The sequence below is a fragment of the Culex pipiens genome, chromosome 3 (assembly GCF_016801865.2).
Source record: "Culex pipiens pallens isolate TS chromosome 3, TS_CPP_V2, whole genome shotgun sequence".
In the NCBI taxonomy this organism is placed as follows: domain Eukaryota; kingdom Metazoa; phylum Arthropoda; class Insecta; order Diptera; family Culicidae; genus Culex; species Culex pipiens.
Window position 1 is genome coordinate 21529491 of NC_068939.1, and position 22258 is coordinate 21551748.

At 34.4% G+C, this 22258-nt stretch overlaps 2 protein-coding genes and 1 long non-coding RNA gene across 3 annotated transcripts; all 3 read left to right on the forward strand.

Annotated features, from left to right (window-relative positions):
* Positions 1 to 502: 502 nt before the first annotated feature.
* LOC120412882 (uncharacterized) lies at positions 503 to 1407 on the forward strand. Its single transcript, XM_039573509.2, has 4 exons — positions 503 to 704; positions 773 to 939; positions 1001 to 1157; positions 1223 to 1407. Exons 1-4 carry the CDS (start codon positions 599 to 601, stop codon positions 1336 to 1338), a joined length of 546 nt encoding a protein of 181 aa, XP_039429443.1. The 5' UTR covers positions 503 to 598; the 3' UTR covers positions 1339 to 1407.
* Positions 1408 to 9603: 8196 nt separating this feature from the next.
* On the forward strand, positions 9604 to 10798 carry LOC120412881 (uncharacterized). The gene is made up of 4 exons (XR_005604876.2): positions 9604 to 9764; positions 9820 to 9911; positions 9973 to 10129; positions 10191 to 10798. It is a non-coding gene; the product is annotated as an uncharacterized LOC120412881 (long non-coding RNA).
* A 4182-nt stretch (positions 10799 to 14980) lies between these two features.
* Positions 14981 to 21308, forward strand: LOC120412891 (tryptophan 5-hydroxylase 1). The gene is made up of 9 exons (XM_039573521.2): positions 14981 to 15294; positions 19377 to 19701; positions 19765 to 19930; positions 19996 to 20046; positions 20141 to 20422; positions 20485 to 20611; positions 20671 to 20903; positions 20961 to 21177; positions 21235 to 21308. Exons 1-9 carry the CDS (start codon positions 15187 to 15189, stop codon positions 21301 to 21303), a joined length of 1578 nt encoding a protein of 525 aa, XP_039429455.1. The 5' UTR covers positions 14981 to 15186; the 3' UTR covers positions 21304 to 21308.
* Positions 21309 to 22258: the final 950 nt, after the last annotated feature.

Consider the following 22258-nt stretch of genomic DNA (forward strand, 5'->3'; position numbering starts at 1 on the left):
ATTCTCTTACAAAGCGATCACCGTAACCAGTCAGCCACGGTCGCTCCTCTTAATTGCAAATATTCGATCTGACACAAAAACCTCAACCGTTTCTACTTAACGGTATAGATTATTTGTTTAGAAGACAAACTAAGACCATTCTAGCTATATTTATCTGAATTATATTTTTTACGATTAAAGGGGGCTTTCTCAATTCATGTGAATCGTCAGAGCATGACCGATAAAAATGAGCAGATAATATTCATACTTTGCAAAATAAAAAGGGCAATTCGTAAATTATCATCAATCTTCTACCGATAGAAAAAAAAGATACAACATATTCGTATAAACATCAAACTGTTTTACATTTCAGTTATTTTTCCAACAATTGTCAAATTACCCAACTGTTTTGAATAAACCCAACCGAGTCATTCAGCAAAAAAATCACCCTACCAAGACTAAGACCATAAAGTTGGCACAAACACACACACACTCCTCCCGGTCCCGGTTAGAATGCACTGTGGCGGCGCCGTTTGTTTACTACGTTCTGAGTAGTACTGCAGTCGCTTAGTGTAGCTTAATCAATACGCATGTGAAAACCGGCACTACTCGAGCTAAAATGTCGTCATCGTCGCAAAAACCGTTCCGTATACTTGGCCTGGCCTATGCCGCGGTGGTGTCGATTGGTGCACTCTGTGCGATAATCTACGGCATTGTGAGAATTGGTAAGTTTGTAAACATTGTTTTTTGAGGCTTTTTGAAACGTAATTTAATGATTTCACTTTTTTCTCAGCTAATGGCGACGATTTTATTGCCTACAGAATGTTCGACCACAACCCTGGCGAAGCTTCCATGGGACCAAATCGATCATATTTTTACGTAATGCTGTTTAGTAGTCCCATTCTGCAGGGTGTTGTGTGGCTTGCGTCCAGCATCTTTCTGGCAGTTGGGATTCTCAAGGTATATCGGGTTTTGCCCTTTTGGATGACTAAGACACGTTCTAACCATTTTTATTTTGCAGCACAACATCGTTTTTGTCAGAGGATACAGAGTCCACTTCGTAGTGATTTCTGCAGTGGCTCTTACGTTATTCATAGTAATTCACGTTTACAATTTGGTACATCGGAAATATCCCGTCTCAATACTGTTTCTGGTGGTTGGATCGTGTGTGATGATTGGTAGGTATTTATTTTTTCTTAACAAACATATGATGACAACTAATGCGTGGTTTTTTATTTTGTAGTTTTCTTCGTTCTCATAATGTGGATACTGAACGGAGTCATTCGTTACATTGAGAGTGAACACAAATCTTCAAATTGGATTCTGGACACGAACCACATAGTCTACCAAGTAGCGTAACTTGGAAAAGTGTATTGTGTAAATTTATCGTTTAAGACCATGCAAATTATACAAAAATATTTAACTAAACAGTTTCTTTTTTACTTTCTGGGCCATTCCCCGCCAATTTACACAGCAGTTGCTCCTTATTTTTATTTCCTTTTTTTTGAAAAGGTCCAATATTCCAAATTTCCAGTTTTTGCTTTTTGGATGTTTTTCAAACCGCCTTGAGTCAGGGGTATTAACAAACACTCCAAAAGTAAAAACTGAAAATTTGGTTTATTGGACCTTTAATAAAAAACTCCAACATTTGAAATTATTTGGAAAATTGATGTTCCGAAAAAAATGGGAAGTTTTGGAGCATTGGTGTCTTCAGGAGAGTTGTTGCTAATGGATGTCAATTTAAAACTCTTGAACTTTAAATATCTCGAAAAGGCGCAGGCCAAATTTGAAGTGCCAGGTTGCATTCGAAAGAGGTGCTCTAGCACTATAAATGCGGAAAAAAAATCCCAGGGGTATTTTTCTTTAAATTCGAGATATCTTCATTCAAAAATGTCCAATATTCAAGGGAAAAGTGTATGGGACCACCGTAACGAAATTCGAAAATTGTCCAACTACATGTATTTTTAAGGAATTTTGCCCGCTGAATCTGCCCTCAGAATTGAGCCAAAGTGTTAAAAAAACAATTTTTGGTCATATTTTAGGTTTTGATATGAAATTAGCAATGGTTTTTAATCGTGTTTTGATCGTTTTACATAAAAATAAGTATAGGGCTTCAGGACCCAATTTCAAACTAAAGGCAGCTTTGAACTCTGAAAATCTTCGCTACCAGCAGTGTTACGTATTATGATCCCAATATGGTCCCAAATAGAGGGTGACGAGTGGGAATTCCCGGGAAATCGACCATTTTTGACCTCTCGATTCCCGGGAAATTTGGTCGAGACTCCCGGGAAATTTTAAAATTATGAATATCAAAGCAAAAATTATATTAACTCATCAGAAAAAACATTTGAAAAATTCTGAATTATTTAGAACATAAGATTTTCAAAATTTCGATGTTCAAGTTTGAATAAACCAATGCATCCCTTTATTTTCTTTTATTCAGAAAGTGTAAGTTTTAACTTATCAAACACCTATAAATACTTATAAATGCACCTAAATGCACTGTTATTATAACTGTTATTGTTTCTATTTATTATTTCTAAGAGGGAAAAGACTTTTCGAAATAAGTATAATTTCCATATCATCTCTCGAGCATAGCAGTTCTCATGATCTAGTTTTTTTTTCAATTGGGTACTAAAGCTCTATGTCAATTTTTATAAACATTAATTAAAAACACAATTAAAAACCATTTCAGATCTCTTTTTTTTTTCATTTTAATGCAAACAAATTATTGACAAGACAACATTTTTTCGATGGATCAACTATGGTTCCCTTGGAACGAGCTGTCAAGTAGGACCTTTTCTGTCATGAAGGGTTGCGAAGTTAAAGAAAAGTTAAAGAAAAAAAATAGGTAGACAGTGCCCTAAAATAATGAGGTTCATTGAATAAGTACGAATGAATTGTAACTGAATTCATTGAAAAGAAAAACATTTATTACTTTTCTTTATAAATTATTGGCTCTATTGGCAAAGTTGAAAAAAACTCCCGGGTCCCGGGAATTCCCGGGAAATTGCCAAATTCTACTCTCGATTCCCGGTAAAATTGAAAATCTCGAGAATCGTCACCCTCTAGTCCCAAAGCCCAGTGTCAAGTTTTATGTACAACGGTAAAATAGACGATTTAAAAAAATCTCTGATAACTTTTTTTTTGTTATTTAAATGCAAAAATGACACTTGTCTTGAGACAACTTTTATCGATTGGTCAACTATGATCTCCTTGGAACGAGTTGTCAAGTAGGATGCATTCTGTAAAGCAGGGCTGTTACGTTAATGTTTAAAATTGACCTAAATCCATTTGTAATCCTTTGCGATCGTATAAAAGGTTATTGTACTCCGAGAAATAAGCATTATCGTTGTGAACAATAATATCTGCAATTTAGCTCTATTTAGGGCCCAATTTTACTAAACTATTTTGACTTGTAATCATCTATTTCCACAGCTATTTCTTAGATCCGGTATCAAAAAAGTAGACAGTACAAGTATGTATACTTCACAAATGCATGTTTCTAATGACTAGGTTACCAGATCTCCAATATGGCTCATTGAAAATTTTTGGTAACCCAACATATGAGAGGCCAATCACAGGATTTGGACACTGATTTCATTTAAAAAAAGCTGAGATTCAGCTTTTCACAAATTTGCTTATTTCTAAATATTACACAGTAAAAAAAATCATGTCAATATTACATCTGGGAAGGGGTACATTTTTTATGACCTCTCTTCTGGTGTAACGTAACTTTTGCAGTCTTAATTGAGGTAAAATTACATAATATAATAGGTAATATGCATCATTAGTTTTTCCATTCAATTTTAAGGGCTGATCAAAATGGGTCTTGAATTGTTTGAAAATTCTGTATCTTCTGAAGGGCTTTATTGGTATTTTCGGTGTCTTGGGAAAAGTTGTGGGTAAAGATGAAAATTCTTCAGAAAAAATAAGTACACGGAAAAAATGCTATATTTTATGTAACTGTTAAGCATTTTTTGATTTTTTTTTTTTGATTTTTTTTTGTCAGATATTGAAAATCCAGACAAAAAGTCTCTCATCTGTTTAATAAAAAATATTTCTAAGTTATTCAAGCTAAACTTTTAAAAAGGTTTCAAAATAGATAATTTTCTTATTTTCATATTTAACAGCACATTATCAAAGGCTGAAGCTCAGAAACTAATTATCAGATTTTCAAAGTACCAGAGGGAAAATTATAGGACTATCTTAAAACTATAGCATTAGCTTGAAAACGGCTCAATTTATAAAAAAAGTACTTCACGATTCTCGATTTAAAATTCCATTTTGGGTTTAAAAATAATTTTTAATACTTTTTATGTCCAGATTTTTAATGTTTTTCAAAAAACCAGGGCTGTGGAGTCGGAGTCGGAGTCGGAGCCGGAGTCGGTGGAGTCGGGTCTTTTTGGGGACCTGGAGTTGGAGTCGGAGTCGGAGTCGTCAAAACTCGAACAGCAGGAGTCGGAGTCGGAGCCGGAGTCGGCTAAATTTGATGAGCTGGAGTCGGAGTCGGAGTCGGAGCCAAAGATTTCTGATAACCCGGAGTCGGAGTCGGAGCCGGAGTTATCTTAAATTCAACAAAAAATATGTTTTTCATTGTTCAGTATTTCCTATGTAACAAATTAATTTACAAAACAACTTATATTTTGAATTGATTTATCAGATGCCATTATGTATTTGAAGCTTTTTATTGTGATTGAAATGCTCTAATTGTGTTATTACACTATAATCTCTAAATGATAACCTCTTACCCAAGTATGTAGTATCATCATTCGAAAAATAATAAAAAAAATATTGGTTATGTAGTCAGACTATATTTATGTTCCCTTTCAATTCAAATTTGGCCAAATTTCATTCAGTTATTTCTGAAAAAAGTACACACAAAGTCATCTTTTACCCCTATAGCGAATGTCTTAGAGGTTTAAGTTATATCATTTTTTAGGAAAAAATTACGAGGTACATAAAAAGATTATAAATAGTAATCACTGTTTTTGCAGGTCGAAAAAGAGTCACTGACAGTTTAACTTTTGTAACAAATAATCAACGATAATAACAATCTCTTACTTGGAACTCCACATGCGCATTTTGTTTCTAACTGAGTACAAGAAAATCAAAGTGTTGCATTTAAAATAATTTAAACTAACAAAAAATGTTAAAAGAAGTTGTAACAAATTTGAGATAATCATTGATTGTTGATGTTGATTTTAGGTAAACTATTTTGATAGCGTTGCAAATTATCGTTGAACAAATCTCAAGAATTCAGTACAAAAATGAACTAATAATAAAAATTATAGAACAAAAAATAGGATTTAAATTTATTTTTCAAATATTATAAATAAAAAACCCAGAATTAAAATATTATCAACTGGTACGAATTTTCTCATACTGTATGTCTTACGCCAATATGACGGAAGGTGATAATTATTGTAAATCAATGAACCTTATAAAAATGAAATGTTTGTGACCTAGAAAATATTTTACTTGTGGATATTTGTTTTTATTATATTTTAAGTTTTTTCATATATTTTGATGGAGGCGCAAGATCATCCAAAAAGCTTCGTTTTAGGTGAAGATTCACGAAGTATCGTGCTCCTCCTTTTTAAAGTATATAAAATTTTAAAATGAAAATCAATTCAAAATTTCCATGTTAAAATATTTTCCATGCCACAGATATTTGAAAAGGACATCTTAAGCATCCTTTCCACGAAGAAATTGTTTAGATACATTGATTTGCAATGACCGAGCCATGTAGCCCAGTGGTAACGCTTCCGCCTCGTAAGCGGTAGAGCGGGGTTCAAATCCCGGCTCGGACCAACACAACTGGTGATCTTTTCCCTTCCGGAATCGATTGCTTAGTAAAGGGAAGGTGGTGTATCGTCACAAACTGGACCTTATCACGACACCTTAGGGAGGCGACCTATGGAATGTTATCATTAACCCTAACATGTTAACATTAAGTTGAGAATGAAACTGCCACTGAATCCGCTTTGTAAATGCCGGCCCCAATACTCTTCAAGGGTGTTCCCCTCAGGAACTGGGAAAGATTTACTTTTTATTGATTTGCAATAATAATCTCCTTCAGCCATGGCGTGATGTCCAAGTACGTCTTAAAAAAAAAAAAAAAAAAAAAAAAAACAGAGAAAAGTATCGTTTAAAATTGTCATTTAAAAAACAAGGTGCAGTCATCCCTCATATTCGGAACAGTTTACAGATCGGTCAATGTTCAACAAATCATGAAAAATCGATGATTGAACATAATGATTTGCTTTTACCTTCATTTGAAAGCTTTTCTTGGGATCTTTCGGTTGATGTATAGACCGGCTGTATATTTTTACGTTTTATATCAAGTTTTTAATGAAAAACATTGACCCTGGAAATCCACAAATTCGGAACACTTTTTTCTTACGATGTAAACAAACTTTTTTTTCTCTCCAGGAGAACATATTTTTTACAAAATAATGACTTCACACTCTGAAACCAATAAAACTCAAGCTTAGTGATGTTTAAAATATGGTCTGATAACTTTTTTGTGAAAATATCAATTAAATTCAGGTTTTCCACCAAGGCACAATAATATCCCACAATTATGGAACAGGCAATTTGGAGGCAGTGTTTTGCAGCGCTGAATAAAATAGTCTCGAAATGCAGTTTTTTGTTCAAAATGAACTACTTTTGCTATTGAAATAGCAAGAGAATGTCAAAATAAAGGTCCTAAAAGTAGCAGGGACGACAAAAAAGTTGCATTTTGCATCCGATTGTCAAATTACCACAAAAGTGTTCCGAATTTGTGGGTGTTCCGAATATGTGGGATGAATGTGCATGTCACTGTGCTTCTTACAAATGTCAGCCTCAAAGTTAGCAAATTGAATTTTAATGTTCAATAGAGCCAGGCCAGGCCAGGTTTCTTTTAGTTATTCATTCAAAAATAACAATTTGATATTTACATTTATTAGCTTTGAAAAAAATATTTTCAAATTTGAGGTTAAGCAAATAAATCCAAATTTACTTACAAAACTGTTCTTCTCAAAATGCCTCTTAAACTGAAGTTTTTTTTTTATTTCTGTTTCCATAACGTATAAAACTTGTAACCTAGAAACTTTTTTCCGTTTATTTACTTTACTTTACTTTTACTTAACTTATTTTTCTTGAGAAAAACAAGACGCTTAGAGAGTATTTAAATAATACTAATTATCAATGTTTTAAAAATAATTAACTAATAATAGATAACTAACTTTTGAAACATTTAAAAACATGTGGAGTCGGAGTCGGAGCCAACCTTTTGTTGAAAGCTGGAGTCGGAGTCGGAGTCGGAGTCGGCTAGAGTTGGTAGGCCGGAGTCGGAGTCGGAGTCGGAGCCAACCATTTGTTCAAAGCCGGAGCCGGAGTCGGAGTCGGGGTCAGCTAATCTGAGAAAGCCGGAGTCGGAGTCGGAGTCGTTTGAAATATGACCCGACTTCGCAGCCCCAACCATTTTTATTTTTTGTATTTTTTTATTTGACTTAAACTTTGTGGTGGCCTTCCCTATTACCAAATAAGCTATTTAGCGTCATTGGTTCACCCATACAAGTCTCCATACAATTTTGGCTGCTGTCCGTACAAAAACGGTATGTAAATATTCAAACAGCTGTAACTTTTGAGTGAATTTTCTGATCAATTTGGTGTCTTCGGCAAAGTTGTAGGTATTGTTGAGGACTTTTGATAAAAAAAATAGGTACACGGAAAAAAAAATTCAGAATACGTATTTTTTTATTTTCGAGATTTTTTTATATGTTTTAGGGGACAAAAATCCGCAACTTTTGAGCTATAGAGAAACATGGTCAAAAAATCTGCCGCCGAGTTATGAATTTTTGAAAAAATAGTGATTTTTGGAAAAAAATCAAAGTTTCATGCAAAAACAAGTTTGACATAATTTTTTAATGCGAAATTGAATTTGCAATCGAAAAGTACTTCACAAATTTTTTGATAAAGGGCTCCGTCTTCAAGGTATAGCCACCGAAAGTTTGATCTTAGCGAAATATTTGCAGTTTTTCAATTTTAAAAAATAGTGACCATGAGTGAATCAAGACTAGCATTTTAAATGGGCGTTATAGTCAATGTTTGGCCCTTTTAAAATGTTAGTCTTGATTTAAAAAAATTTCTAAGTATTTTTTTCGAGAAGATCGGAAAATTTCACGAATGTTTCATGTATTAACATTGAAAATCGGACCATTAATTGCTGAGATATCGTCATTAGAAAATGGTGGGCTGTTTGGGTGAGACTTAGAAAACTTCAATTTTCGTGTTTCTTTTTCTTTAAGCCGCTGTATCTCAGCAACCAGAGGTCCAATCTTCGATGTCTCTTAGACAATTTTATAGCAAATTTTCTGAACTTTTCAAAAAAAATATTTTTAGAAATGATCACTCATGGTCACTATTTTTTAAAATTGAAAAACTGCAAATATTTCGCTAAAATCAAACTTTCGGTGGCTATATCTTGAAAACGGATCCCTTTATCAAAAAATTTGTAAAGTACTTTTCGATTGCAAATTCAATTTTGCATTAAAAAATAATGTCAAACTTGTTTTTGCATGAAACTTCGATTTTTTTCCAAAAATCACTGTTTTTTCAAAAATTCATAACTCAGCGGCAGATTTTTTGACCATGTTTCTCTATGGCTCAAAAGTTGCGGATTTTTGTCCCCTAAAACATATCAAAAAATCTCTAAAATCAAAAAATACGTATTTTGGGAAATTGAGTTTTAGTGAAAAAAAAGTTGATAAAAAAATCTGCAATTTTTTTCCGTGTAACTATTTTTTTCTCAAAAGTCCTCAACAATACCTACAACTTTGCCGAAGACTTCAAACTGATCAGAAAATTCACTCAAAAGGTACAGCTGTTTGAATATTTTCATACCATTTTTGTATGGACAGCAGCCAAAATTGTATGGAGACTTGTATGGATGAACCAATCACACAAAATAGTTTATTTGGTCATAGGGAAGGCCCCCACAAAGTTTGAGCCAAATAAAAAAATACAAATAAAATCCATTTCCGGTTTTGGTAGAGAATTGCTCAACATTAAAATAAAAATTAAGTTATTACTGCGGGCGTTAATAATTAGAGTTTACGCGCGGTGATACGAGCGCAAGATAATGGTCGCATGACAACCGCAGAACAAATTTTTGGCCGTTGTCAAAGGTAGCCTTGAGTTTTCAGCTGAATTTTTGGAAAATATTCAAAACAAACCAGGTTGACAGCCAAATCAACGCAGAATTTCAGTTCAACAGGCTGATTTTTATACTGCGGTAGTTAGGCGGCAATAGTGTCCTGTCACTCACAGCGATGGAGAAACGTGATTTTATCTCGCAATAAGCAATAAAAAAATGCCAAAAAATTAACTGGTTCCAACCTTTGAACAACTTATCGACTCAAATTGGGTAGAAAGTTTTCTGGTTTCCAGAACAAGTAAATCATTTGAGGGAAAGGGAAAAAAACATCGAAATAGCTTAAGAAAAACGAAGAAGCTCGTACACAGTAAATATATTATTAATTGGAACTGTACCTCACTCATAGAAACTAGCAAAATAGTAAACTATCGTTATCAGCGACAAGTAAAAATTCGGCACCAGCTCACATCCCAGCCCAGTCTTGTGTAATCATTTGATAAGTGCAGTTGGTTTTGGTTTTGGCAAGGAACAGTTTTGAAAATGGTGCCCTTGACTTTTTTCCCAATTGTTGGTGGATTTTACGCCTGTTTACACATTTTTGGAGTTCTAACCGGCATTTGGCAGCTCGTTGCCGATTTAGGTGATTTGAATAAATTTGTGATTAAAATGTTATCACTGAATTTTATATTTTGCAGTTGAAGAACCCACCACGCTAGATGTAGTGTTTACAGTTGAAAGTATCGTGTCATTCATTGCTCACGTGTTTTTGCTCGTTGGTATTTTGAAGGTATCATAAGTCGAGTTTAAAAAGTTAAAATTGTGTAACAAATCGTTACGACTTTTTTCAGGAAAACGTCAGATATGTCAAAGCATTCAAAGTTTATTTCCTGGTGTTTGTCGCTCAACTCTCGGTGCTGATCATTATCGCTGTTTTACTCATTCCCAACCAGCAGGACTATTTTTGGCTTGAGATAGCTTTGTTTAATATGGTGATCTTTGGTCTCCGTAAGTTTTTGTATTGAAAAAATAATATTATCAATTTCCAGTATTTTTTTTTTCTTCACAGCTATCGTCTTTTTGATCAATTGGATTTTAAATGGTATTGTACGATACGTGGAGCACGAGAACGCATCGCGGATCGATTTAGAATCCAGCTGTGAAAAGCAAATTTTGCTTTAATTGTGTTATTTTAATTTTTTTAATTTTACTGCTATTTGGGTCTCGTGGCGCAGGGGTAGCGGCTTCGGCTGCCGATCCCGATGATGCTATGAGACGCGGGTTCGATTCCCGCCTTATCCACAGAGCTTCTATCGGATGGTGAAGTAAAACGTCGGTCCCGGTTTCTCCTGTCTCGTCAGAGGCGCTGGAGCAGAAATCCCACGTTAGAGGAAGGCCATGCCCCGGGGGGCGTAGTGCCAATAGTTTCGTTTTTGCTATTTGCTACAGGTGTGAAATTAAATCTGAATATAATAACGGGAATTACGAATGCAAATTTTGCATTGCAAAACTGTTCCTCAACTTTATCAGTGGAAATAATTTCTAAGAAGCTCTCTGCAATCCTCGAAAACATCATAGTACATTACAGATCTATGTAATAACTTTTTGAGAAAATCAACTTATGAATAACACATTTTTACTTAAAAATTGTTAATTAAATCATGAATAGAAAACTACTTCACTAAGGATATGTTTAATTCTAAAAATAGAATAACTCATTTGATGTAACCTCAAACAACCCCCACACAATGTTGCAATGTATAACGAAGTGCTTATTCGTTCTACCTCTCACAGAACTCCTATCATTGTGGTGTATAAAATTACTATTTATTCAGGAGTCAACTCTGAGTGGGTTAATGTATGCAACGTTTTCTTTTTTGCAAACTATTCTCGAAGAATAAATTACCTTCCTTTTAATCGCAGATAGCAACAATCGTAAGATTTTCTTCACGAAAGCTCGAACCTAGCACCTTTACCTCAACTAACAGTACGCCACAGAGTGAAAGAAACCCGGACGATAGCAGCAGAGCAAACATCAATCACTGCTGAGCTGCACGCCGCTGTCGTGCTATCTTGTCGCAAGTCGCTTTGTCCTGAAGTTTGGTTGATTTTGGCTGCTGGAGTTCCGAGTTATAATGACAAATGTTTACGGTAATCGGGCATGTATGTGTGTCAAACGCGTTCTGACCTGAAATCCCTTTGGCCAGTTGTCGCATTTACAGCTAATTTCAGGGTGTGTCAAGATAGCACGATCAGATCGAATCTTCCTTATTTTGGGGATCTGAGGCATTGTGAGCAGCACAAAAAGGCGTTGGTCCAAAATGCACGTGCGACAAGATAGCACGACAGCGACGAGCTGCAGCAGAGAAGATCGTTAGACAAGCAGAAAACGATTTCAAACAAAAAGAAGGGAAAAAACGAGGAAAGCTTTGTTTGGCAGGGTGGTTTTGGGGAGAGCCTCTTCTTCCCAGAAACGAAGGACCACTCCACTTGTTGCACTGTGTGTGTTTGTTTGGCGAGAAACACCCCATCCGTAAGAGCTAACCCTTGTCCGTGGGTGGGACGATTTGGAGGAGAAGAATTCCATCTAATGTTGCAACATGAGAAACTTTGTCAATTTCCCGAGCAGACGGAAAAAAACTTGAAAATATTTTTTTATATATTTGAAAATACTAGGCCAATTGTACAGCAAAATATCCGATGGTAAAATCGCATGCAAATGCATGCACATCAACTTTGTGAGCAAAAGCATGTAATATTGTATTGTCTTTCGTACATGCTTTTTGTGTGCACGTTTTCTCATACAATATTACATGCTTTTGCTCACAAAGGTGATGTGCATGCTTTTGCATGCGATTTTACACAGACATTTTTTACCTTCATTCGCCATGGATCGCACCTCGCTACCATCGTGAGTCAAAGTGAATGAATTAGGAAGAATTGAATGCTTGACAGCCTACTCGGGACGAGTGATGGTGGTTCAGAAGATTTTCTCCCCCTTTCAAGTACCCACGGTCCAGGGCCGGGGGAAACCCAAAGAGGATCCAGCGAATCGTTTTGTTATAAATCTCCGGCACAAAACGGAACAGGAACTCCCAGTTCTCGGATTGTTGTATATCTTTAGCGTTTGACGACGCCACTATTCTTCCGGTGCTTTCCCCTCAATTGGGTGGTGGGCGGACGAAAAATGTTTCATTGAGCATCTTCCACGCTTGAGAAGCAGTCCTGGTGGAGCTGGGATTCTTCATGCATTTATTCATTAGAAAAGTATACACTTTGGCCGAGATGGTCGTAAATTTGCAATGCAACCATTACATTCTGCGGCATCGATTTTAGCGAGATTGGAAAACACGGTAACGAGCCTGCTTTCAAGAGGATGCTCTGACGTCACTAGAATAGCTGCTGCAGGACTGGGTCAGGAGTTGGTGATAGAAAACCTGTAGCCAAATTGAATGCGGGAAATTTTCCAGATTTAATATCCCATTTGCAGCGCAGCCAACCGTGAAACGTTCAACAAGTCGAATCCTTCGTCCAAAACGTCCCTTTCAAGCAACCTACAAACCCAACTTTTGCGTGCGTGACGCAGCCCATCTGCTGTCGGTCCCAGTTCATGACAATAAAGTTTAGATTATTCCTGACTTTATCGTGATTCAGCCAATTCAGGCGTCGTCAAGATGCGGGTTTTGCGACAAATCGTTTTCTCCTTTCGAAAAGGACACTCTTTTCACTGTCCCCCTCCCTCCCACAACCCCACTTGCTGGTTTGCTTTTACTCCAGTTCCCACCCAACCGAGCGTCTCGGTTTGCTGATGATGCTGGTAGAGATTTTGCACCCATTCGGGTTTTCTCAAACTTCGAAGAACTTTCCCATTCCAGTTGCAGCTTTGTGGATTATAAAATCGTTATTTTATCAGTATTTAAACTCAAAATATTTGACAATAAAAAATAAAACAGATATAATTTGAATTATCTGCTCTACAAAATGATTTTCTAGTTTTTAGTTTTTAGTTTTTAGTTTTTAGTTTTTAGTTTTTAGTTTTTAGTTTTTAGTTTTTAGTTTTTAGTTTTTAGTTTTTAGTTTTTAGTTTTTAGTTTTTAGTTTTTAGTTTTTAGTTTTTAGTTTTTAGTTTTTAGTTTTTAGTTTTTAGTTTTTAGTTTTTAGTTTTTAGTTTTTAGTTTTTAGTTTTTAGTTTTTAGTTTTTAGTTTTTAGTTTTTAGTTTTTAGTTTTTAGTTTTTAGTTTTTAGTTTTTAGTTTTTAGTTTTTAGTTTTTAGTTTTTAGTTTTTAGTTTTTAGTTTTTAGTTTTTAGTTTTTAGTTTTTAGTTTTTAGTTTTTAGTTTTTAGTTTTTAGTTTTTAGTTTTTAGTTTTTAGTTTTTAGTTTTTAGTTTTTAGTTTTTAGTTTTTAGTTTTTAGTTTTTAGTTTTTAGTTTTTAGTTTTTAGTTTTTAGTTTTTAGTTTTTAGTTTTTAGTTTTTAGTTTTTAGTTTTTAGTTTTTAGTTTTTAGTTTTTAGTTTTTAGTTTTTAGTTTTTAGTTTTTAGTTTTTAGTTTTTAGTTTTTAGTTTTTAGTTTTTAGTTTTTAGTTTTTAGTTTTTAGTTTTTAGTTTTAGTTTTTAGTTTTTAGTTTTTAGTTTTTAGTTTTTAGTTTTTAGTTTTTAGTTTTTAGTTTTTAGTTTTTAGTTTTTAGTTTTTAGTTTTTAGTTTTTAGTTTTTAGTTTTTAGTTTTTAGTTTTTAGTTTTTAGTTTTTAGTTTTTAGTTTTTAGTTTTTAGTTTTTAGTTTTTAGTTTTTAGTTTTTAGTTTTTAGTTTTTAGTTTTTAGTTTTTAGTTTTTAGTTTTTAGTTTTTAGTTTTTAGTTTTTAGTTTTTAGTTTTTAGTTTTTAGTTTTTAGTTTTTAGTTTTTAGTTTTTAGTTTTTAGTTTTTAGTTTTTAGTTTTTAGTTTTTAGTTTTTAGTTTTTAGTTTTTAGTTTTTAGTTTTTAGTTTTTAGTTTTTAGTTTTTAGTTTTTAGTTTTTAGTTTTTAGTTTTTAGTTTTTAGTTTTTAGTTTTTAGTTTTTAGTTTTAGTTTTTAGTTTTTAGTTTTTAGTTTTTAGTTTTTAGTTTTTAGTTTTTAGTTTTTAGTTTTTAGTTTTTAGTTTTTAGTTTTTAGTTTTTAGTTTTTAGTTTTTAGTTTTTAGTTTTTAGTTTTTAGTTTTTAGTTTTTAGTTTTTAGTTTTTAGTTTTTAGTTTTTAGTTTTTAGTTTTTAGTTTTTAGTTTTTAGTTTTTAGTTTTTAGTTTTTAGTTTTTAGTTTTTAGTTTTTAGTTTTTAGTTTTTAGTTTTTAGTTTTTAGTTTTTAGTTTTTAGTTTTTAGTTTTTAGTTTTTAGTTTTTAGTTTTTAGTTTTTAGTTTTTAGTTTTTAGTTTTTAGTTTTTAGTTTTTAGTTTTTAGTTTTTAGTTTTTAGTTTTTAGTTTTTAGTTTTTAGTTTTTAGTTTTTAGTTTTTAGTTTTTAGTTTTTAGTTTTTAGTTTTTAGTTTTTAGTTTTTAGTTTTTAGTTTTTAGTTTTTAGTTTTTAGTTTTTAGTTTTTAGTTTTTAGTTTTTAGTTTTTAGTTTTTAGTTTTTAGTTTTTAGTTTTTAGTTTTTAGTTTTTAGTTTTTAGTTTTTAGTTTTTAAGTTTTAGAGTTTATTTTGACCGAATTTCCCAAACCTTTCCCAAAGTTTCCCATCCCAAAAAGTGAATACGGGTCGCGTTCGTCGGTGGGATGTGCCGATGAGTAGAACCAAACCGAGAAAAGGATACATAGCGGCAGCATCATCTCCTTAAGTAAGTGCTGACGACCCAGAAAACCGGAAAGGTATAAAAGGCCAGAAAATTCTACCCGCACGCAACAGTTGATTCGCACTTGTTGCTGGCGTCGGTTCGTCGATCGGTTCTCGAGCCCAGAAGCCAAAAATCGGGTTGGTTGCTTGCTACTTTGGAGTGACTGCTTTTGTGTGCAGGAAGAGATTTAAAGTGAAGTGACTTCTGGAGTGGATATTTGTGACGGGAAATTTTAAATTTTCCAAAAATAAGTGAACAACAAAAGTGATGAGTGGGTCTGGCAAAGGATTACTCGGATTATGGCTGTACCACAGCGGAGAGCAGGAGTGGACCGTCAAGGAGGGAAGTCCGCTACACAAACGGAAGGAGTTTGCCGTAAATATCTGTGGTTAAACACTCTTGATGTGCATTGTTTGCTGCTACAATTGTTAAGTGTGTTTACGACTTGAAATAATGAAAAACATCTTAAAATTTCATAACAAAAAATTTAGGGTAATACATAGTGAAATAAAAATACCCAAGTTATTTGGAACTTTATTTCAATCTCTCATTATTATTAAAATTTGATAAAAAAAGATGATTTTTGGAATTTTCAAATGAAATTACATACTGTGGTTATTGAAAAAATAAAAGCCTTTCATTCAAGAATTTAACAAAGCATTTGTTTCAAGTGTTTGTTTTTTCATAAATAAATCATGATTATAAACCGCGTTAAATGTATTGCCAGTAGAAATTAAAATTTATCGTTCAAAATTCATTGAATTATATTTTTCAGTTCAAAGTTCTTCAACTTTCTCATAATGCATCGTGTCTGTCGCGCAAATGCCAATTTTTAAATATTTTTGGTAAAGATATTATATTTCTGAACAATGTTTCTCAAAGGTTTATCAGTTGCAGTATTATTATGATTTATTAATTTTGAATCTGGATCTGAATTTTTGTATTGGTTATTTTTTCCATGTTAAAAAATAGGTTCGTTGAAGTTAACAGCTACATGTCTAGATTTTTTTTTCAAAGAACTTAACAGCCATCACCACCTTCGACTTTAGACTGATGAAAACAATTTTTTTTATCAAGTTAAAAAAATATCATTTAATTACCTGGATTTAAAAAATTTCAAATAACGGCGTTTAAAATAAATAGTAAAGTTTTTTTTTCTAAAATAAGGTATAAAATCTCGTGTAAGTTTTAAAAAGATGTAAAATCTTTTGTTAATGAAGACGTTTCTATTCATTTGTGCTAGTGTTTGAAGACACTTAAAGCTAATGAAATGCCATATTTTTGAAAAAAAAAATCCCCGAAAGTTTTTTCTTTTAATATTCTTAGCTTTTCATCAAACGTAATGCTATTTAGTAGCGAGTTGTTTGTTTGATTAACTTCAAGTTTTGTGTGACTATTCTAATCGATCTCGATTCGAAGGAATCCTGTTACTTTTTACAAAATATCGTAGCTTTGCGCTGTTCTGTTTGATGATGATGAACAATGAAATTGATTAAAATATCATTATTTTGTGAAATTTTGTACAAATGAGCTGAAAATGTCAGGGGTCCTGACGCGAAAATCGGCGACGCATACACGATTTTTTCAGATCCATTCACTGAACCGCAAAACCGTGACATAAACAAACCCGACTCAGTCGTGAGTGCCCTAGCTCACTGAGCAGCTGTAAGGCGAGGCAGTAGTCGACTAACGCTCATTCGACGTTACACGCATACACATAAAGAAACAAGTTTTTACACAAAAAGTTAGTATTTATGCGTGGAAATGTAATTTTGAATATAAGTTATGGTTGTTTTAAGTGTTTTGCACAGTCTAGAACCATTCAATTGTTTAAAAATAGTCAAAATAGTGTTTAGAGAGGATTTTACGAGTCAGTCATACGACACGAATTGAGTGAGTGTAGCTCATTTTTCACGTCTCTCATTCTCCAGCAGCCGACCGGCACGAGTCAGGCGGCAGTGGTTGAACGGACACAGTAGGCTTACAGTCAGATGCTAGCAGTGAACTGACATTTTGGTTTGCTTCATGTGTACGCTGGGTTGGAAACATTTTGCAGGCCTGGTTGTTGATAAAATGTGAACTAAAAAATTTCCGGGTTTATTCGAATTTCCCAATAGCTAATTTTGCTCGAAACTTGGTATGTTATTTTAAAGATTTGATCGGTTGAAATTGAAAAAAAAAAATTCACATTTACCTATTTGTTTTAATTTCCATCAAAAATTAATTTCAAAAGGATTTTCTTTGTACGATTATATTTGTTGCAGTTTTTTTTCGATATGGCTGATGTAAAACTTTTTATTAAGTTTTGTTTCTCCCCGTTTCAAAAAGAGCCCGAAAAATCAGGGAGAAAAAAACTTTGGAAAATATTTGCACCGGCCTAAGAGCTGAATTTAAAATGAAGCGTATTTTTTATCATCGAAATTTATGATGTAAGGATACTAAAAAATACATTTTTGCAATTCCGTCTTGAAACTACTAACGAACGACGAAATAGCCTACTTTTCTGTACCAAAAATAACAAAATCGAATAGCAACACTATTCAAAAAAAATACTAAAAGTTCTACTTATCAGCACTGAAATGGGTGCTGAAAAGTGGAAATTTTCAGTACTTGTTTTGAAAAGTAATACTTTTCATTATTTGTATTATTCAAGCGATTTATTGACAAAATACATGAACATTTGACTTATAATTTTAGTCATTGGGTGTTTTTCTGAAATGCAAAAAATGTTATTTTTTTCATTTATCTTTTGAACCTCGTTGGATAAATGTACGACTCATGCTAAAAAACCTCTTTTTGCAAGTTGTTGCATAAACTACAATTAAAGCGCCAGAGTTAAGGATGGTGCTAAATTTGGTAACAGGAAAATATTTTTTTTAAAAGATGGTTTTGCAAATATTTCAAATTAAATATAGTGTTATTGAGCAAATAAAAGGACACTGAGAAAGCCCCATTTTAAAAACATGAAAAAGCTGAATTTGAGCAATGAATTGTCCGTTCAACAATGTTGAAAATTTGTATTAGAAAATTACTCAGCTTTTCAAATACAGTATGTAAAAAAAGTATTTACACCCCTTGGGCACTATACACATTTTGTGATGAAAAATGTAAACAATTAAAATTATGACAGAAACCTAGTACTACGTTTTGTTCAGAAACTCATGCCGAGCATTTTTTACAAAAAGCTCATGAAAAGATGATTCTGTAAAAAGTTATATAACAAATACTATTACAAAAATAAAAAAGGTGCCAAAAAAGTTTGTACACCTTTCGAAAAATTAACATAAATAATGTTAATTGTTGACAAATCACCATAAATCCAGGCTCCCAACTCGAAATAGGCATCCTTGACTTATAATACTTATAATAAAACTGAATATAAAGTTTACTAATTACTAAGTATAAATGTTTATATAACTCTGAAAATTCTATATAAAACTTATCTAAACTTATTTTTGCAAACTTTCAAATTAACAAAATGTCAATATATTACCATAGAAATGATAAATAAACATTTTGAAGTGGGTATAACACCGTTTTAGGGGTCTTTGTATCGATAGAATAGATTTTTCGTTGGAATTTCGTACCAACCCGGAATTACGTCGTCGGAAAATCCGCCGGCATTCGAACCGGTCCACAATTCACAAGTCAACCTATGTGGAATCGCCCATACATCTAGGTTTTCTATAAAACCCACGTTTTTAAATACCTTAGCAAAAACGTTGTTATGGTTTCGATCGAGCAACCTGCCAAAAATGTATGGAATTTCGTAATTTTTGTTCTCGTGGATCAAACTTACTTTTTGCCCAGGTATTGATGAAACAACAAAATGTGCATAGTGCCCAAGGGGTGTAAATACGTTTTTTACATACTGTATGTTATTTGATTTTGCATTCCTTTTTTAAATTTACGATTTCTTGCAAAAAAAACCTATTTTTCCAAAAAAAATGTGAATTTGTATAAAGACTTGCATTGAAAATTCTGATGATGCAATATGGTTTCATTTGACATAGGAAATTAATGAAAAAAGTTTCATCAACATAATAAAAATTGATTTGTTGAAACGTAGACTCTGTCTCACTTTTCCAAAACATAAATCATTCTTGCAATAAAATTTTACTTACCCTGATTTTGACTTAAAATAAAGAAAATGGAAATCAAAAACAAAGCCGAGAATGACACAGATTTTTTTTAACATTGGCAAATTTATTTAAAACAAATTAAATCAAAATTTGATTTTTGCTTTCTCTATTTTTAGAAGATCAATTTTGTTCTAAAATAGATTTCTGACAAATTTTTGATCAAATCTTTTGTTGCATGATTCAATTTTAATTTGCATGATTTAGAATGCTTATCATTTTGTTTTAGGTTGAGTTTTTGTTTATGTAGAATGCTTCAAATGCTTTAAAACCCGTCTTTCTCGTGATTAGTCTGTAAAAAATCCGCCATCCCTTCAGGGCAAATCGGCCGACTGCAGCAACGGCAACGACCACCGCGGCGACAAAACGTCCATCATTTTCACCCTGAAGAACCAGGTCGGTGGACTGGCCCGCGCACTCCAGGTCTTCCAGGAACTGGGCATCAACGTGCTGCACGTGGAGCTTAACAAGAGCGGTGAGCTGTGCGAAGAGGCCGACGTCCTGGTGGACATCGAGTGCGATGCCAACAAGCTGGATCAGGTTCTCCGGTTGCTGAAACGGGAGGTCCAGTCCGTAAGCTATGCCGCTCCGATGGAGAGCGATGGACCCCCGCAGACGCCCCTGTCCGCGTGTGGAAGTTTCGGTAATTGTTGGGAGTGGTTGGGATGGTTTGGTGCAGGAATTAAGGTTTGATTTGTTTGTTTAGATTTTGGTGAGATGCACTGGTTTCCGAGGAAGATTTCCGATCTGGATCGAGCCCAGAACGTTCTGATGTACGGGAGTGAGCTGGATGCCGACCATCCGGGGTTCAAGGATCCAGTTTATCGCAAAAGAAGGGAGCAATTTGCAGCGATAGCTAACTCGTATAAGCAGTAGGTGTCTTCGAGGTTCAGAAGCTGATGAAAGGATTCAATTAAACTTTATTCAACTCTTGCAGTGGCAATCCCATCCCGAGGGTTCAGTACACACCGGAAGAGATCAAGACATGGTAAATTGAATTACGTCTCAATCTCAATCTTTGCTCTAACGAGAGCATATTCAAAACAAGCTAATTCAATTTCTTGCGCTTTCTTCACTTTCAGGGGAACGGTTTTTCGTGAACTGCACAAGCTCTATCTGTTGCATGCCGTCCCGGAGTACATGGAAAACTGGCCCGAGTTGGTCAAGTACTGCGGTTACCGTGAAGATAACCTGCCCCAACTGCAAGACATCAACGTATTCCTGAAGCGCAAAACCGGGTTCCAGATCCGGCCAGTGGCCGGTTATCTCTCGCCCCGAGACTTCCTGTCCGGCCTAGCATTCCGGGTGTTCCACTGCACCCAGTACATCCGGCACTCGTCGGACCCGTTCTACACTCCGGAACCGTAAATTAAAATTTCAAATTATAATTCCTTCGTGGTTACAATTTGAAATTTTGTATTTCCAGCGACTGCTGTCACGAGCTGCTTGGGCACATGCCACTGCTGGCGAATCAGAGTTTTGCCCAATTTTCCCAGGAGATTGGACTGGCATCGCTTGGAGCAACCGATGAGGACATCGATAAGCTGGCCACGGTGAGGATATTCCATTTGTAACAACAACAAAAAAACTCAATTAAACTTCACCATTCCAGCTATACTTCTTCACGGTCGAGTTTGGGCTGTGCCGTCAGGAGGATGGATCGTTCAAGGTATTCGGTGCCGGACTGCTTTCCTCTGTGGCCGAACTTAACCACGCCATCACCGCCACGGATAAGATCAAACGGTTCGATCCGGAGGTCACCTGCAGCGAGGAGTGCATCATTACAGCTTATCAGAATGCATACTACTACACGGATTCCTTCGAAGAGGCCAAAGAGAAGATGAGGTAATCTTAGTTGGGGTGTTCTCTGCAAATTTCCTACAAGACCAATGTCCCTTCCAGATCCTTTGCCGAGAACATCCAGCGACCGTTCGGAGTGCGGTACAATCCGTACACGCAAACGGTGGAGGTGCTGAGCAATGCCAAGAAGATAACGGCCCTGGTCAGCGAGCTGCGCGGTGATTTGAGCATTGTGTCCACGGCACTGAAGAAGATCTCCGCCATGGACGAAAATCTCGACGTGGAATCGATCGAGAAGTTGCTCTCGAGCAGTTTGCATGTAATTTGTTGATCTCTGAGATTTAACTGAATTGAACTAATTATGTTCTACTTCTAGGTGGCAGAAAAAAGTCCCAACTCGGAGAGCTCTGACTCCACGGACAAGGCAACCACGCCGAACCAGTGAATGTTGTGAATTTTGAAAACTATTTGTGCAAATACAAAGAAAAAATACTAATGCTATCTATGTGTCAGAATGGCAGCTCTTCGATGTGAACCAGAATCAAATTATGAAAAAAAAATCAACAAATGTTTAACAATAAAGTATATCCTCTGAGTGTAGTAGCAGCAAATTTGCAGAAAATGCAAAATTTAAATATTTGCCTTCATGATTTTTTGCAGATAGAGAAAAATGGTCTTTCACCATGCAAGTATGGGGAATCTCTTTAAAAATATTGTAGGCAATTGAAATTTCTTATTTAATTGTTTTGATAGAATTTATATTGACATTATTATTGTAAATTTTTAATTTTGCGCAAAAGAGTTTTTTTTTAATGAATGACCGTCAGACCATCAAAAATTTACAATAATAATGTCAATATAAATTCAATCAAAACGAATAAATATGAAATTTCAATTGCATTCAGTTCTTTCAAATGGGGTGAATCAAGACTATAGTTTGTATAGGGACATTGGTTTTTAGAGCACTTTGAAATACTGTCTCTAAACATGAATATAACAGCTGTACAATTCACCTCATGTGTCCTTTTTCACCCAAAATGATGGTAATTCTCCTAAACACTTAGTGGAAAATTTCAACAAAATCATTTCAAACATTTAATGATTGAATTTTGAAATCAAGTAACTGGTATTGGTTTTTTGTCTTCCTCACGTTACTGAGGAAAGGCTATAAAATCACTCGAAAAATGAACTTCTCAATTAGACCTCCTAGACCCACCTTCATGTATACCTATCGACTCAGAATCAAATTCGGAGCAAATGTCTGTGTGTGTGGTGGGATGTTGATCAAAAAATTGTCACTCGATTATCTCGACATTGGCAGAACCAATTTTGTCCGTTTTGGCGTCATTCGATCCATCTTGGGGTCCCATAAGTCGCTATTAAAAATTATGCAGTTTAGT

Bases quoted from the DNA above. Each gene is read 5' to 3' on its own strand.
- LOC120412882 (XM_039573509.2), top strand. From the start codon at position 599: ATGTCGTCATCGTCGCAAAAACCGTTCCGTATACTTGGCCTGGCCTAT. The intron at 705-772 runs GTAAGTTTGTAA...CTTTTTTCTCAG, and splicing joins CTACGGCATTGTGAGAATTG to CTAATGGCGACGATTTTATT. The intron at 940-1,000 runs GTATATCGGGTT...TTTATTTTGCAG, and splicing joins TGGCAGTTGGGATTCTCAAG to CACAACATCGTTTTTGTCAG.
- LOC120412891 (XM_039573521.2), top strand. From the start codon at position 15,187: ATGAGTGGGTCTGGCAAAGGATTACTCGGATTATGGCTGTACCACAGC. The intron at 20,047-20,140 runs GTAAATTGAATT...CTTCACTTTCAG, and splicing joins CCGGAAGAGATCAAGACATG to GGGAACGGTTTTTCGTGAAC. The intron at 20,612-20,670 runs GTGAGGATATTC...TCACCATTCCAG, and splicing joins ACATCGATAAGCTGGCCACG to CTATACTTCTTCACGGTCGA.